The sequence below is a fragment of the Bison bison genome, unplaced genomic scaffold, assembly GCF_000754665.1.
Source record: "Bison bison bison isolate TAMUID 2011002044 unplaced genomic scaffold, Bison_UMD1.0 scf7180017864213, whole genome shotgun sequence".
Classification (NCBI taxonomy): Eukaryota; Metazoa; Chordata; class Mammalia; order Artiodactyla; family Bovidae; genus Bison; species Bison bison.
This window is the reverse complement of record NW_011494785.1, coordinates 2,801,735-2,817,608: the sequence shown is the minus strand read 5'-3', so window position 1 is coordinate 2,817,608 and position 15,874 is coordinate 2,801,735. Positions and strand designations below refer to the sequence as shown.

At 45.3% G+C, this 15,874-nt stretch overlaps 1 protein-coding gene across 2 annotated transcripts in view; it reads right to left on the bottom strand.

Moving 5' to 3' along the window:
• Positions 1-15,232, bottom strand: part of PARP11 (poly (ADP-ribose) polymerase family, member 11) — a 30,450-nt gene extending 15,218 nt beyond the window's left edge. Inside the window, exons 1-2 of one of the 2 annotated variants that reach the window (XM_010844996.1) lie at positions 15,029-15,232; positions 295-493 (exon numbers count right to left, since the gene is read on the bottom strand). In XM_010844996.1, coding sequence (XP_010843298.1) covers positions 295-489 — 195 coding nt within the window. In that variant the 5' untranslated portion in view covers positions 490-493; positions 15,029-15,232. The remainder of the gene's footprint in view (positions 1-294; positions 494-15,028) is intronic. The other variant, XM_010844997.1, reaches the window with a different exon arrangement.
• Positions 15,233-15,874: the final 642 nt, after the last annotated feature.

Here is a 15,874-nt window from a genome sequence, read left to right as displayed (position 1 = left end):
AGGAAAGATAATTACATTGTCTAGAATCACACAGCTGGCAGTTCAAAGAAGATTCTAGAAATACCCGAGGCCTCTGGAGCGTCGGTTCTTCCCTAAGATGCCAGCCCCCTGTCTCTTCTCTCCTCTGGGGCTAAAGGTGAACGTGACTGCTTTGCTTCACAGATGTTATGACTTTCTTTCTATAGACTCAGTTCACAAGACTAACTTGTATAGTTTTCAACAAGTTCACCCTCCAAAGGAATGACTAGTGTATATAATTAGGCTCAAAGAGGTAAGTCAAGCTTCAGTGAATACCTTTAAAATACTGTAACCACGGAAGTAATGTATCGAGGTTATGATACATTTATAGGCAACAAAAGGAGTGTGTACAAGCTGTCCACCAGAGAGGAGGCAGTCAATAAATGTCAGCGAGATGGGTTCGATCAGCCAGGATGCCATACTCTGCTTGATCTTCTGGTTAACTGGAAGACAATGATACTTCCTGCACATCAGGCTGAGGAGAAAAAAAAAAAGTTAATGTAAAGTGGAAAAAAACGGTTTGTAAATTTTCAAGTGCAATGCGTATGCTGGAGGAGCCCGTCTACAATGCTAGCTTTTCCAAAGGGAATATTTATGGGGCCTGGGAGCAATCAGTTTGGATCATCAAATTGAAAGGCCAGGTGGAAGATAAGTTTAAAGTCAAAATCCTGGCCTGTGAGAGAAAAATGACATTCCAGATGGCTAAAACCCTCTGATGAGTTTATTAAAGTAAGTATCACTTGTTTGGTTAGTATAAACATAACACCTTGAGGAAATAATATTTGGTAATGAAAACCTCCTTGTTTCTTATATGTGTCAAAGCATGAACTGTTAGTCGATCAGTTGCATCCAACTCTTTGCCATCCCATGGGCTGCAGCCTCCTCTGTCCATGGGATTATCCAAGTAAGAATACTAGAGTGGGTTGCCATTTCCTGCTCCAAGGAATCTTTCCAACTCAAGGATCAAACCTGGGTCTCCTGCACTGCAGGCAGATTCTTCACCATCTGAGCCACCAGGAAAGCCCCCCTTATTATAGGAAGAAGGTCCAAAACTAGGCATCAAAAGCTTAGAAACAGGGTGGAACTTCTGGAATGACAAAACTGCATTTTAACTGGTGGACATTATTTTAAAGAACAACAACATTTAGTCTCTGGAAACTATCCTAAGAGCATAAAGCAAAAGAAGTATTTGCTCAAGAAAATCTACGAAGTCTCAGAGCAGGCAAGGGAGGGTCTGGCCTTTGAGCTGAGGTCTGCTCCATCAGCCCTGCTCCCCCTGCTCTGTGTTGCAGACAAGAAGACAGGGGTTTCCTCTCTGTCCAGCTGCTAGTCTGGGGCTACGACACCCTGGAAGGGGCTGCCTGCCCCCACGTGCGAAAGGTCTATTTCGGGCAGACAACACCAAGGACTCGTCTCCTTTCCTCTACCCAGCCCCCACTCATTTGGTGGAAGCTCCCGTCCAGACCCAACATGCTGTGAATACGGGGCCCTGACTGCTTCCACCTAGTCTGCTCCCAGGGTAAAGTTTTCATGGCAGGAGGAGTAAGTCAAGACGACCGAGGGCTGTCATCTCCCCTCTCGCCCAGTGCCCACTCAGAGGAAGGTGGCACTCTGGGAAGAACAGGCTCCCATCTCCAGTTCCAGGCACAGTGACACTGGGGTTCTATTTACCGGAGCAAAGGTACACCCCTGCTTAGGGTGCAGAGATCCATGTATCTGCCTGAGGGGGCTGGCTCTACATGAACAAAGAGTAGAGAACCTCATGCCTAAGAACATTATTGGAAAAAAAAAATAGCAATCTTTTCATGAAATTAAGGAGAAGCTCTGATATAAGCAGAATGGCAGACTAGTCAAAAAGTTAACATAGAGAACCAGGGAAAGCCAACAAGAGCCCACATGGAATCAACAGTGGCAGTGGGAAGGCTGTGCGCAAGCTCTAGGCTGTACCAACCCAGGAGTGGTCAGAGCAGGTCCTGGGGCCGATGTGACATCTCCAAGGCTGCACACCAATCCATCAGCATGGGGGGAATCTCACTGGCACAGGGGCTTAAACATTTCTTCTAACAAAACACCGAGTAAACCGCCCTTTTCCACAGAGTCTTTTATTAAAAAATCAGTTGTCCATGTTTGTGGGCCTACTTCTAGACCTTCTATTCTAATAAACATTTTTTCTATTTTGAATACACGGTTTTGAGTGGAGTTTCATGTCATGTTGCTTGCTCAGTCGTGTCCAACTCTCTGAACTGTAGCCCGCCAGGCTCCTTTATCTATGGGATTTTCCAGGCAAGAATACTGGAGTGGGTTGAAATTTCCTCCTCCAGGGGATCTTCCCGATCCAGGGATTGAACCCACGTCTCTGGCATCTCCTACATTAGCAGGTGGATTCTTTACCACTAGTGCCACTTAGGAAGTCCAGTTTCATACTCAATCTTTTAATCAGGTAGCATTCAGTTCAGTTCAGTTGCTCAGTTGTGTCCAATTCTTTGCGACCCCATGAACTGCAACACGCCAGGCCTCCCCGTCCATCAACTCCTGGAGTCCACCCAAACCCATGTCCATTGTGTCGGTGATGCCATCCAACCATCTCATCCCCTGTCGTCCCCTTCTCCTCCTGCCCTTAATCGTTCCCAGCATCAGGGTCTTTTCAAATGAGTCAACTCTTTGCATGAGGTGGCCAAAGTATTGGAGTTTCAGCTTCAGCATCAGTCCTTCCAATGAACACTCAGGACTGATCTCCTTTAGGGCTGACTGGTTGGATCTTCTGAAGAGTTTTCTTCAACACCACAGTTCAAAAGCATCAATTCATCAGTGCTCAGCTTTCTTCACAGTCCAACTCTCACACCCATACATGACCACAGGAAAAACCATAGCCTTGACTAGATGGACCTTTGTTGGCAAAGTAATCTCTCTGCTTTTTAATATGCTGTCTAGGTTGGTCATAACTTTCCTTCCAAGGAGTAAGTGTCTTTTAATTTCATGGCTGCAATCACAATCTGCAGTGATTTTGGAGCCGCCAAAAAATAAAGTCTGACACTGTTTCCACTGTTTCCCCATCTATTTCCCATGAAGTGATGGGACCAGATGCCATGATCTTAGTTTTCTGAATATTGAGCTTTAAGCCAACTTTTTCACTTTCCTCTTTCACTTTCATCAAGAGGCTCTTACAGTTCTTCTTCACTTTCTGCCACAAGGGTGGTGTCATCTGCATATCTGAGGTTATTGATATTTCTCCTGGCAATCTTGATTCCAGCTTGTGCTTCTTCCAGCCCAGCGTTTCTCATGATGTACTCTGCACAGAAGTTAAACAAGCAGGGTGACAATATACAGCCTTGACGTACTCCTTTTCCTATTTGGAACCAGTCTGTTGTTCTATGTCCAGTTCTAATTGTTGCTTCCTGACCTGTATACAGGTTTCTCAAGAGGAGGTCAGGTGGTCTGGTTAGCACTCCAAATTTGTTCTTCTTTCTCAGAACTGCTTTGGCAAGTCTAGGTCCATTCATGTTCGACTGGGATTGAATAGTGAATGAGCTACCTGGAACTGGCATCTCAACAATATTTAGTATTCCAACCCATGAATGAGGTATGTCTCTTGACTTATTTACATCTTCTTTAACTGTTTTCAATAATGTTTTATAGTTTTCGATGTACAGATCCCACACATCATGTACAGATCCCACACATCATTTCTGCAAGATTCATACCTATTTTTGAATCTATTGTAAATGGAACTGCATTTGAAATTTCAATTTCTGATTGAATGTTGTTAGTATGTAGATATATGTTGATTTGGGGATATGGTTTCTGTATTTGGCAACCTTAGTAAACTCACTTATTAATTCTAGAAAACTTCTGGACATTTCATCACATTTCTATATAGGCATCATACAGACAGAAGCTTTCCTTCTTTCTTCTAGCATACAGATGTCTGTTTTTTCTTTTCTGTGCTTTTTCTTGTCTTACTGCACTGGTTATAATTTCCAGGATAAAGGTACATAAACAACAAGCATCACTGCCTCATTCCTGATCTTAGTGGGGAAGCATTCAGTCTTTGACTACTAAGTTTAATATTAGATACAGGTATTTCATAGATGTCCCATGTGTCAGGGGTCCCCAAGGTCAACCTGAGACTCATGAAAGAAGAATTCACAGGACTCAGAGTTGGTCGATTCATGGCTATAGTTTATTACAGTAAAAGTATACAGAGTGAAATAAACACCAAAAGGAAATTGGATGGGATAAGTCCAGAGGAACCATGTTCAAGCTTTCAAGTGTCCCTTCCCACTGGAGTCACACAGGACACTTAATTCTCCCAGAAACTCTGTGGGCAACAGAGGGCTGCCCACCAAGGACATTCACCTGAGCCTAGGTGTCCAGGGGTTCTACTGGGTATTGGTCATGCAAGCATATAGCACCTGTGTGGGTGACCCACCTCAGCTGCCAAAGTTCCAGACCTCCAGAAGGTTAGAACTCACCATCAATCACATTGCTAGTATAAACTATCTGGACACTGATGGAGCATGGCTGAAGATCGCGACCATGCAATTGCACTCATTAGATAACCAATTCCAAGAGTTCAGTTCTTTGGAGTTCAGCAAAGGACAGTCATGAAAACAGGTATTGGTCATTGCACATTCTTGAGAATGTGCAGAGTTTGAGCAGCCCAGGCCTGTTCAGTTAACCTTTTCTGTACACCCCTTCTCAGGCTGAGCATGTTTTCTTCTGGTCCTAGGCAGCTCAGAACTTGTATCAGGAATAGATACTGGATTTTGTCAAATGCGTTTTCTGCATGCATTGAAATAATCATATGGTTTTTCATTTTAGTGTATTTGCAGATGAGTTATACTGATTGCTGGGCTTCCCTGATGGCTCAGATGGTAAAGAATCTGCCTGCAATGTAGGAGACCTGGGTCTGATCCCGGGTCAGGAAGATCCCCTGAAGAGAATGGCTACCCACTCCAATATTCTGCCTGAAGAATCCCAGGCACAGAGTCCATGGGGTCACAAAGAGTCAGACATGACTGAGTGATTAGCACATACTGATTGCTATTCAAATATTAAACAAACCTTGAATTTGGGGGATAAACACCATTTGGTAATGATGCATTAACCTTATATATTATTAGGTCTGATTTGTTAAAATTTCCTTTAGAATGTTTGTGTTTACATTCATTAGGGATGTTGATCTGTAGTTGTCTTATAGCGTCTTTGATTGGTTTTGGTATTGGCATGGTGACAGTTTCATAGAATGAGTGGTGAAGTATTACCTTAACTTTAATTTTCTGAAAGTCTGTGCAAAATTGTTATTATTTCTTCCTTAAATGTTTATAAAAATCACTGGCAAGCAACTGCACTTGCAGTTTTCTTTGTGGGTAAGTTTTTTCTACAAATTTAAATTTTTTAGTAAATACTGGGCTATTTGTGTGATTTATTTCTTGAGGGTGCTTTGGTAATTTGTGTCTTAGAGAGAACATGTCAATTTTATCTCAGTCATCACACTAACTGACATTCAGTTGTTCATAACAATCCCCTTACTATCCTTTCACATTTGTAGAATATGTAGTGATACTATCTCTCTCATTCTCAATATTGGTAATTTGTATTCCCTTTTTCTATTTTTTCTTCTGGTTTCATTTTCTCTGTTGTTTCATTTTCGTGATTTTCACTCTAAACTTTATCTCTTTGTTCCTGCTTTAGTTTAATTTGCTCTTCTTTTTCTCATTTCTTAAGGAGGAAGCTGTGGTCACTGATTTGTGGCTTTTTTTATATATAAGCAGCTATAACTATAAATTTCCCTCTGAGTACTGCTTAGCAGCATACCACAAATTTGATAGGTTTTCATCTTCTATTTTCCCTTATTTCTTTAATCAATGAGTTTTGTAAGGTTACTATTTACTTACCAATACTTGAGGATTTTTACAGATCTTTTGTTTACTGAATTCTAATTTAATTCCATTTCACTCAGACAGCATACCTATGACCCCAATTCTTTTAAATGTATTTAGACTCCGTTCATGGCCCAGATACATGATCTATATTGCTAAATATTCTCTGTGTAGTTAAAAAAAGAAACGTGTATTCAGCAGTTGTTGGATGTAATTAATGGTCTATAAATATTGATCAGCTGAAGCTGATGTTGATAATGTTGTTCAAGTCTTCTATACCCTTGCTCATTCCTAACTACTTATTCCATCAATTATTGAGACAGGAGTATTAAAATCTCCAACTAAAACGGGATTTGTCTATTTCTCCTTAACAGTTTTACTAGTTTTGTTTCATGTATCTTGATACTCTGTTATTGGGTGTATAAATGTTTAAAGTTGTTTCTGATGAACTGACTTCTTTATCATTAGGATATGGCATTCTTTATAACTAATAATACCATTATCACTGAAACCTACTATAATATTAATACCACTCTTTCTCTCAACTAGAGTTAGCACTGTGTATCTCTTTCCATTTAGTTTTATCCTACTTGTGTCTTCATTTTCCATGTGTGTTTCCTGTAGACAATTTACAGCTGGGTTTTGCTTTTTAATCCAATCTGACAATCTGCCTTCTAACTGGGATGTTTGGAGTATTACTTACTATTATTGATTGGTTAGGTTTATCATCTTGCTATTTGCTTTTTACTTGTCCCCTGTTCTTTGTCCCCTTTTCATCTTTTTTTTTCAATCTTCTTTTCGGTTGAGTGCTTTGGGGATTCCGCCTCTTCTCCTGTGGAGGCTTACTAACTATAACTGTGTGTCTACACACACTGTGCTTGTTGGTTCCCTTTCCAGGCACGCTAACACCTACTCTAACTCGGGTTTGCCAGCTTCTGGCCCAGTATCTCCTACCACTGTCACAGACGGACACACGCACGCACACAGGCACTTGCCAGGACCTCCAATGAGCTGTCCTCAGTCCTGTGCACGTTTATCAGACCTTATCTTATTTAACCTCTCAGTAACACTTTACCCATTAATCTAAACTACTTTTTTCTCAGTCTTCATTGAATCACACTCTCCAAATCATCTCAGATTTCTGGCCATGATCCTCAACTGTTTGCATCTTTACATCTATTCATGCTATCACTTGACAGGTTCCTGGTGCTCGGTCCTAGTCCCTTTTTGTCTTCCTTAGCATCTTTAAAACATGGTCCTTAAGAATTAGGAAGTAGTTCAAAGGCATTTTCAGAGAAAAAAAAGTAAAGGAAGAAATTTGTTCACATGCAGTTTGCAAAGTTGAAATATAAGCTTAATAATGATTTTCACAAAAATCCTTTATTTTCTTACCATAACGCCTATGTTCGGTCTGTGTTAATCAGCTCATATAAGCTGGTGTTCAGCAAATATAATGGTGTAAAAACAAATAAACTTCCACACAATTTTCAAACAGAGCCCAAATCAATCTCCTTTGTTGATAAGGATACAGAGGAACCCAGGCTAAACAGGCATTACCCAGCTAAAATGGGCAAAAGTCTTGATATTGCTGAGAACCTGTCAATCCAAATTTAATGCCCAATTTAACTGCTGTGACCAAAAAAAAACAAGCTCTTGACAAAATTTCTTTATTAAATTACTCTGTTGGAAGTCACATCTTATCAATGGCACATGATACAGCAGAGCGATTGTTATCACTTGAGTGTTTCAACATGTATTTAGTTTTAAAATTGAACAGACTACAAGAGAGAAAATACAAATCCATTCTTGTAGCACATGTAGTATGTAACAGGGTAGGAGAACTCAACAGCCTTCTGTTCTGTTTACTGATGGGAACTCATGGTACAAGGGAAGTTGGCTTTCATTCAGGCAATGATACTTTTGTGGGCTGTGACGCGGGCTGGAAAAGGTGCAATCCATTCACAACTAAAAGAGCTCAAGCTATACAAACAGCAAGGAAATGTGCTGCTGGGTTCCTAAATGATGCTTAAACATCTGGGACACTCAGAAGGCAGCGATGCGCCTCCCGAGTGTAACTGGGTGTGGAAGGAAACAGTGAAAACCAAGTACCAGCAAATCCTGCCACCTCAGAGCACGTGCTTTCAGACGCTGAAGGAAGAAATGGCAGTGTCTGTAAGATTCCTCTTCCCACCTGATTTACCGGCTGCCAAGGATAAAAGTGCTGACAAGAGTTGCTGAAGGGAGGGATGAGATTAAAAACACTTCTTCGTGATACGGATTAAGCCTATGGTCAAGCTTGATTTCCAGAGGCCTACGGAAGTGATGCTGAAACACAGTCAGCATCGTAAATAACGGCAACCTACTAGTCCAAGGCCAAAACATCGCTAAACCCTTTTTTACCCTAAGTTTTAATGCTGAGAATACAATACTAGATTTCACAAAGTCACCAAACTATGCTGGAAATGGCTCAATTGCTAGGCTCTGATTTCTTCCAAGAATCTGATGGTTTTCCTGACTCATTGGAGAGGAAGACTGACCTTAGTATTGTGAATATATAAAGAACACAACCAGTGTTACAAGAGAACAGGAACAGATACTTTCCAGAAACTGAAGCAGTCCAAGAATCCACTTGTTCCCATCTTCCAAACATCCTGGCTGGTTGAATCCTACAGTTATCTGATACTATAAGTGTGTCAATTTGGTGACTGTGTTGACCTGGGTTGACCCACCCTGCTCTCCTCAACCCTGGACCACACACTACAGCTCCCTAAGTGCCTCCCCACGGTCCTTCAGATGTCCATCTGTGCAAGTTCTAGTCACTGCCAGAACAAACGACCACCAATTCAGTGACTTATAAGAACACACTTTCTCATCTCACAGGTCTGTTGCGGTCTGATGTGGGACTCACAGGCTAAAATTAAGATGGGCTTGGTTCCCACCTGGAGGCTGCTGGGGGGCTCAATTTCCTCGGCTTTTCCAGCTTCTAAAAGCCGATCGCACTGCTTGCTTTACGGCTCCCTTAAGTCCATCTCCAGTCAGCAATGATGCACATCTGTGATTCTTCCTCCAGCCTCACGCTCCCTCTGACTCATTCCTATCTCCATCTTCTGCTTTTAAGGACCCCAGTGATGACGACACTGGGTACACCTGTACAATTCAAGATACACTCCCCATTATTAGTCAGCTGACCAGCAATCTTAACTCCCTTTTGCTCCGTGACCTGACAAGAGTCACACTTTCTGGTGACCAGGATGTGGAGACCTTTGGCAGCCCATCACTCTGCTTCGCATACTCTCTAACACAGAACTCATCTTCCCCACAGCAGCCAGAATGATCTTTGTAAAACCCCTCCTCTGAGGGTAAAGGTCAAATCCTAAACAGGTGCCACAAATCCACACGTGGCCTGTTCCTAACTACCTACCGGCCGGACTCCTGGTTCCTGGCGTTCCAGCCACAGATGGCTTCTCTCTCAAGCTCCTTCCTGCCTCGGGACCTTCGCTCGGGGCATCTCTGCTGTCTGAACAGCCCTCCTCCCCTCCCACGATGACTGTACCTGGCTAAGCCTTGCTCAGTCCCTCAAATCTCTGCAGAAGGAGCTCTCACTGGGTGGCCTAACCGGATGGATCTCCGAGTCCAGCACTAGCTCCTCCTGTTACACATTCCAGTGTGCTTTTTCTTTCAGAGCTTCTACTATGGTTGGAGTTGAATGCTAAGGTGCAGTTATCGGTGTAATGTCTGCCTCACTGCATAGACCGCAAACCCACAAGGGCCAGGCCTGCTGGGTTGCTCACTACCGTGAACTCTGGGCCTGAGAACTCACTGGCTTATAGTAAGTGCCAAATAAATGAGTGAGCGACCTCAGACCTTATTTCCAAAGCAAGTCTACTCTGGGAGGGGAAGCTGCACGTGCCAAAGGCCTCAACACCCCGCATGAGCACCAGGCCAGGGGGGGCTCCCTCGGTGAACCACCCCACACCATCCCTTCAGGCCTTAACCATGAACACGCACCCCCAGCTTTGTCTCCGACTGTTCTGCCCTGACACCAGACTCACCCCTAAGCCCTGTGCAGTGCCCACCATGCCAATTCCAGGAGGGCCGCATTGTCTTTCTCCTCCTGTTCGTGGGCGGCATCACTAGAAAGTCCTGAATCCCCAGAGATGTCATCACAAAGATTTTCCGCAGTTCAGGAGCCCTTCCTTTAGCTCTGATTTCCTGCAGCCCTCCCCACAGGGTCTTTTCAACTCACTCTAAATCCTACATCCCAAGTTGGAATGGGAAAAGCACTTGTTCTGGGGACAGAAAGCTCTGTGTTGAAAACTGGGCTGTCCTTATTCAGAAAATGCACCCAAGGTTGAGCCTTTGTCTCATCATTAAACAAAGGACAGTAATTTACACCCCCCCCCACCTCACAGAAGTACCGGAGGACCCCGTAAACTAGTCAGTGTTGCCCCCAACCACCAAACATCGCACACATCACACACCTCTCTAAGCTCAGCTAAACCCATTGCCAGAACAATTATAGAGAATGCCAAGACAATGCCAAAGTTCTCGGTGACCTCCCAGCAAGTCAGGTGCTGGGGCAGAGGAGGGGCTGGGGGACCTGAAGTTTGAGTAAGAAAGACAAAAAGTGTACGACTATTCTCTCAAGACGCTGGACACAGAAAGGAGAGAAGTCTGGAAGCACCTGTCAGTTACCAAACCCAAGTGGATGCTGATCTTGAGAACATGTCTGCATAGACACTACACTGTCTAAACTTTCCCTGCGAGGAACCCACCCTACCTCCATCCCCCCTCCAGCCCGAGGGTACGTCTATGAAAGACACTGCCTACTCCACACACACACAGCCACAGATGTCAGCTGCCGCCCCCTACAGCCCTCCACACTCATTCTCTCGCGATGTCCTCACCTAGACTTGACCCACCAGCCATGCTCTTCTTCCATGTCACTCCTCCACTGAAGCTGTACGGGTCATTCTCTCCTGCTTTCGCGGGCTTCAGCTATTTTGCTTCCTCTGTCCTTTCCATGAGACCACATCATGTGACTCGGACACCTAGCTCAAACTGTAAGTTACTTCACTAAACCTACCCAGTCCCCCAGACACCCTCTGGCAACACTGGCCCCATTCAAACTATACCTCCAGCCCTTGAGGATAGGCTCTGACGCGGTCCAGGTTTGCACTGGTCCCTTCCTAGTGTCTGGAGTAAGCAGGTGTTTATCTCGTGTTTGTTGATGGGGTGAAATCATGACTTGACGGCTCAGGGAGCTGGGTTTAGACATGCTACCTGTGAACTCTTGGACAGACAACCAGTAGCTCTGTCCATCGCCCAGTTCAGAGAAGGGGTCAGGATTAATGGCATACATTGGGCAGGCACGGCCATCAGAGTGATACCTGAAGCCTGGGAGTTCAGAAAGACGCACCGAGACAAGAACAAGGGGAAGGTGGAACGTTTCAGGACAGAAGAAGGCAGTGCAGCTAAGCCAAGATCAGGATTCAAGGACAAATCACAGGAAGGAAAAGAAATCCAAAGAAGTACAGTCCCAGAAAATTCCAAAAGAAGAGAGAGGAGGTTGTGAGAAACACTTCCAGTGGCATTAATGCTGCAGAAAGACAGAAGAGGGTCAGGTGTGCAGGTGGCCGTTGTGCATGGTGATCCGTAAGCTCCTGGTGACCTCCCAGCAAGCCAGGTGCTGGGGCAGAGGCAGGGCTGGCGGAGCTGAGGTTTGAGTAAGAATGACAGAAAGTGTAAGACTATTCTCTCAAGATGCTGGACAGAGAAAGGAGAGAAGTCTGGAAGCAGCTCAGCTGTGATGATAAAACAACAGAGGAAAAGGAGGCTTGGCAGGTGGAGTGCCGCGCTGACTTACAAACATCATCACGGCTCCCGCCAAGCGCAGGACAGAGGCAGCGAGGACATGGGTGCTAAGAGTTCCGTGGCTTCCCCACCTGCTTGATCTCGGCAAAGTCATTTCCTCCTCCCTCCGCTACGTCACTAGACTGTTCTCACCGTCCGAGCTAACAAGGGAAAGGGAGTTGCACAAGAGTTTATCACTCTTTATGAACTAAGACCCTGTTACTGCAAGAGATGACTTGTTATCTTAAGAGACGTTTGTCACTTTTCACTTTCTGTCATCAGAGAGAAGCTGGAACTCCCTCCCATGTAATGTTGACACTTAATCTATTTTCAGCAAAGAGGGGTAAGACAATGGCAGAGAGAGCAAAAGGCAGGGCAAGGTCAGGGTACGCAGAGTCAGGCAGTGATGGTGCTCCTTCCAAGTCCTTTCTGCAGATCTTGCCGTTTTCCTAAACTGAGGGACACTGGCCAAGGGCTGCCTCCCCCAGTGGGTGGAGAACTGCCAGGAACCCCCACTGGAACTGAGAACATGCCGCCTGTCAACCGGGTCTGCCTCAGTCGGTGCCTGGCTGGTAAAAGACTTGAACAGAATCACCACCAACCTCATGACTGTCTTGAAAAAGGAAAATAAAACTGTGTGCTGAGATAAAGTTTATTTATAGCTCCTTGGTTTTCTTGTGTGGGGTTTCCCCCCACCCAAGGAAATGCTGCAAGTTCATGGTGATTTTCCACACTCCAAACATGTCTGGGGGACTTTCCAGGTGGAAGGGGGCGGCTGCTTCTAGTATTACCACAGCCAGAGTCAGTGCAGTTATCTCCCCAAAACACTTGCAAGTAGAATACAGTATCACACAGGAGGTGTATTTGCCAGAAGGGATATATTTGCAGATTACAGGTGGCATATCAGAGTCATAGATACTACCAAAACAATACAGGGAGAAATTAGCAGACATCTTCAATTAAAGCAGTTCACTATGCCTTCCTCCACAAAGCAGAATTTATTATACCATTCAATGGAAAGAAATGGTAAACAGTAATTTACACTGGTGGGTAACACAGAGTCATCTGTATTAATCTTTAGGATGCTTTTTTTTTTTTTCATCTTCCCAACTGTGTTTGGTTTAGAGAAACATTAAAATTAATTTTTACTCCAGGAGCACAGCTGGACAGACAATCCAGATGCTTCTTCTATTAAAAGAAACTAACAAATTGCCAGAGGAAACCCAAATGCAGGATGCTGGCTGTATTTATACAGAATAGACCTGGGTTCAGTCCCTGGGTTGGGCAGATCTCCTGGAGAAGGGAAAAGCTACCCACTCCAGTATTCTGGCCTGGAGAATTCCATGGACTATGTAGTCCATGGGGTCGCCAACAGTTGGACATGACTGAGCAACTTTCACTTCACAAACTGTCCTTATTGATAGTATTCATATGCTCAGAGGAAGAAAAACAGTATCAGTAAGAAAACACAGGACCATTAAGACATATTAGAGTGGCAAGACAAGGGTCAGAAGAAGAATGTGGGTTTGTAGGTGCAAAGTTCATCACAATTAACAAAAGTCAGTCTGCTCTACTGAAATCAAGCAAAATCGCTAGAGTGATTTCAGAGAAAACCAAGCATTCCTTCCAAAGAAGTGAGATAATGCCATAACAAACTAAATACAGGAGATATTCACTAGCGCCTCTATAACCCTCACAAACACACCAGTGACCCAATAGTGAATTCTGATATGTACGTTATGGAGAAAGAGAAAAAAAAAATGGAGCAAAGGAGTCTTCCCAGTGTTGATACAATGGCCTTTGTGAATTCAAGGGGCATTTACTGAGCACCTACTATATGCCAGGCTCTCTTCCCTAGTCTTTGGATGCCACAGGAAACAAAACAGACAAAAATCTCTGCCCCTGTGGAGCTTACAACATAATGAAGGATTTAAGACATGTGACTTTGAGCAAGACATGTACTTAGATGAGTAAAGATGTGTTATGGAGAAACCAGGAAGAGGACAGCCAATAAAAACTGAATACACACACACACACATAATAATAACATATGAAACTGACTGATGACAGCGAAAGTGAATATATAAGCAGAATACATTCTCACAATCTGCAATTATTTTTGCTAAAATCAAAACCCGGCAATTACTTTCCTCTGATGTGGCCTTATATTAGAGGATTCTATGTCTGAGCCAAAAAAAAAAAAAGTCTTAAATGATGACCATCATTACATGAAGGTCTGGGATGGAACCACAACATGCAGCGAAAAAATCCAGACCAACAGACTAGTCTCTACTGGGGAAAAACATGGAAATTTACTGATAACTCTCTTCTTTACCTGGAAATATATTCCAGGAACGAGGAAGATGTAGTACTGATGACAGAAAAGGAGTTACTGCAAATATGGAAACTGGGTTACTAAAGTAGACTCAGGAATTTCTCTCAATAGACGGAGCAGCTGCACATATTTTGGCCAACAATTCGCTGATACATGATTCTGCCATTTTCCAGTTAACTCAAAGGTGTAAACAGCGTCTAACTGTGTTACCAGGCGACTTCGCCTCTAACAGGAGACTAATAGAAATACTCCTGGCAAACGGACTCCTCTCTTTTAAAGCTGCATATTAAACGAAGGTACAAAAACAAAATAAAAATATATGTAGACACAATGCGAATACCGGAGGGAGAAAGACTTGCAGGGGGAACGCTCCAGGTCACCACTTCTGTCCACCCGGGGGAGAAAAAAAAAATCTAAGAACACACGTTCGCCCCTCCACCCCTCCCACCCGTTTTCCCAGGCTGTCCATCAAAAAGGGGAAAGGCGCCCCGGCGGTTCCTCTTAGGCCCATTCAGGGGAGAGTCCGGGGGGAAAGCCCCTTCGCTTTGGATAGGGGTGAGGTGGAGGGCTGGCAAGTACATCTGAGCCTAACGAAGACTCACAGGTTCGAGGCCCAGGAAACGCCAGCCAGACAGCAAAACTCAGTCTAAAACGACAGTGTGGAGGGATGGGGAGCAGAGTAACCACAGCGAGTCCAAATCAATCACTGGGACGGGACAGACAGCCTGCCCGGCACTGGAGACCCACCAAGCCTTCTCCACTGTTCGCAAGGTGCTGCCGGAGCCGCCGAACCCGGGGCCTCCGCGTTCTCGGAACTCAACAGCCGGCCGGCGGGGCCAGGAGGGGTGCGGGGTGTGGGGGGCGCAGTTCCCGGGAACTCCGCCCGCCCTCTCCCGTCAACCCCGCCCATCGGTCCGCCCCATCCCACCCGGCTACTCACCGGATTCGCTTCCCACATAGCGGTGGCGAAATCGAGCGGAGAGAGCCTAGGGGAAGGGGCCGGCCGCAGGGTCGGGGCACTGGATTTTTCCGAGGGTCCCCGGGAGCCAAGGGACGGAGAGGCAACCTTCTCGTAGGCCTCCTTCTCCCCTGTCACAGGCCGGCGTCTTTGGACCCCAAACCTCCCGACTTCCGGCTGCAGCCGGCCAACCAACGCCGGCCCCGCCCCGTCCCCGGAAGCCCGCCCCGCCCCTGACGCTCCCTTCCGGTCTCGGCGCGGGGTGGGCGGAGCCTGCCAGGGTCTGAGTGGTCCTGGGCTTTTTAAAGGGTTTTCAGTCCAAGCACACGTCCAGGCCTGCAGTTGAAGTGTAACGTCCACTCTGAGAGAACCTCGCTGGCTGTTCTTCCTCTTATATTTATTGATCACCGCGTAGTGACCAAGAGGTAGACAGGCCTGAGAATTAATAGCCCGCAGGACAAGCTTTCCGGAGAAGGCACTGGCACCCCACTCCAGTACTCTTGCCTGGAAAATCCCATGGATGGAGGAGCCTGGAAGGCTGCAGTCCGTGGGGTCGCTGAGCGTCGGACACGACTGAGCGACTTCACTTTCACTTTTCACTTTCATGCATTGGAGAAGGAAATGGCAACCCACTCCAGTGTTCTTGCCTGGAGAATCCCAGGGACGGGGGAGCCTGGTGGGCTGCCGTCTCTGGGGTCACACAGAGTCGGACACGACTGAAGCGACTTAGCAGCAGCAGCAGCAGGACAAGCTTTCATGCTCAGACTCGGTTTCCTCACTCTCAGAACTGAGGTGATAATAGTATCTAAGGGTGTAGTGAGGTCGTTA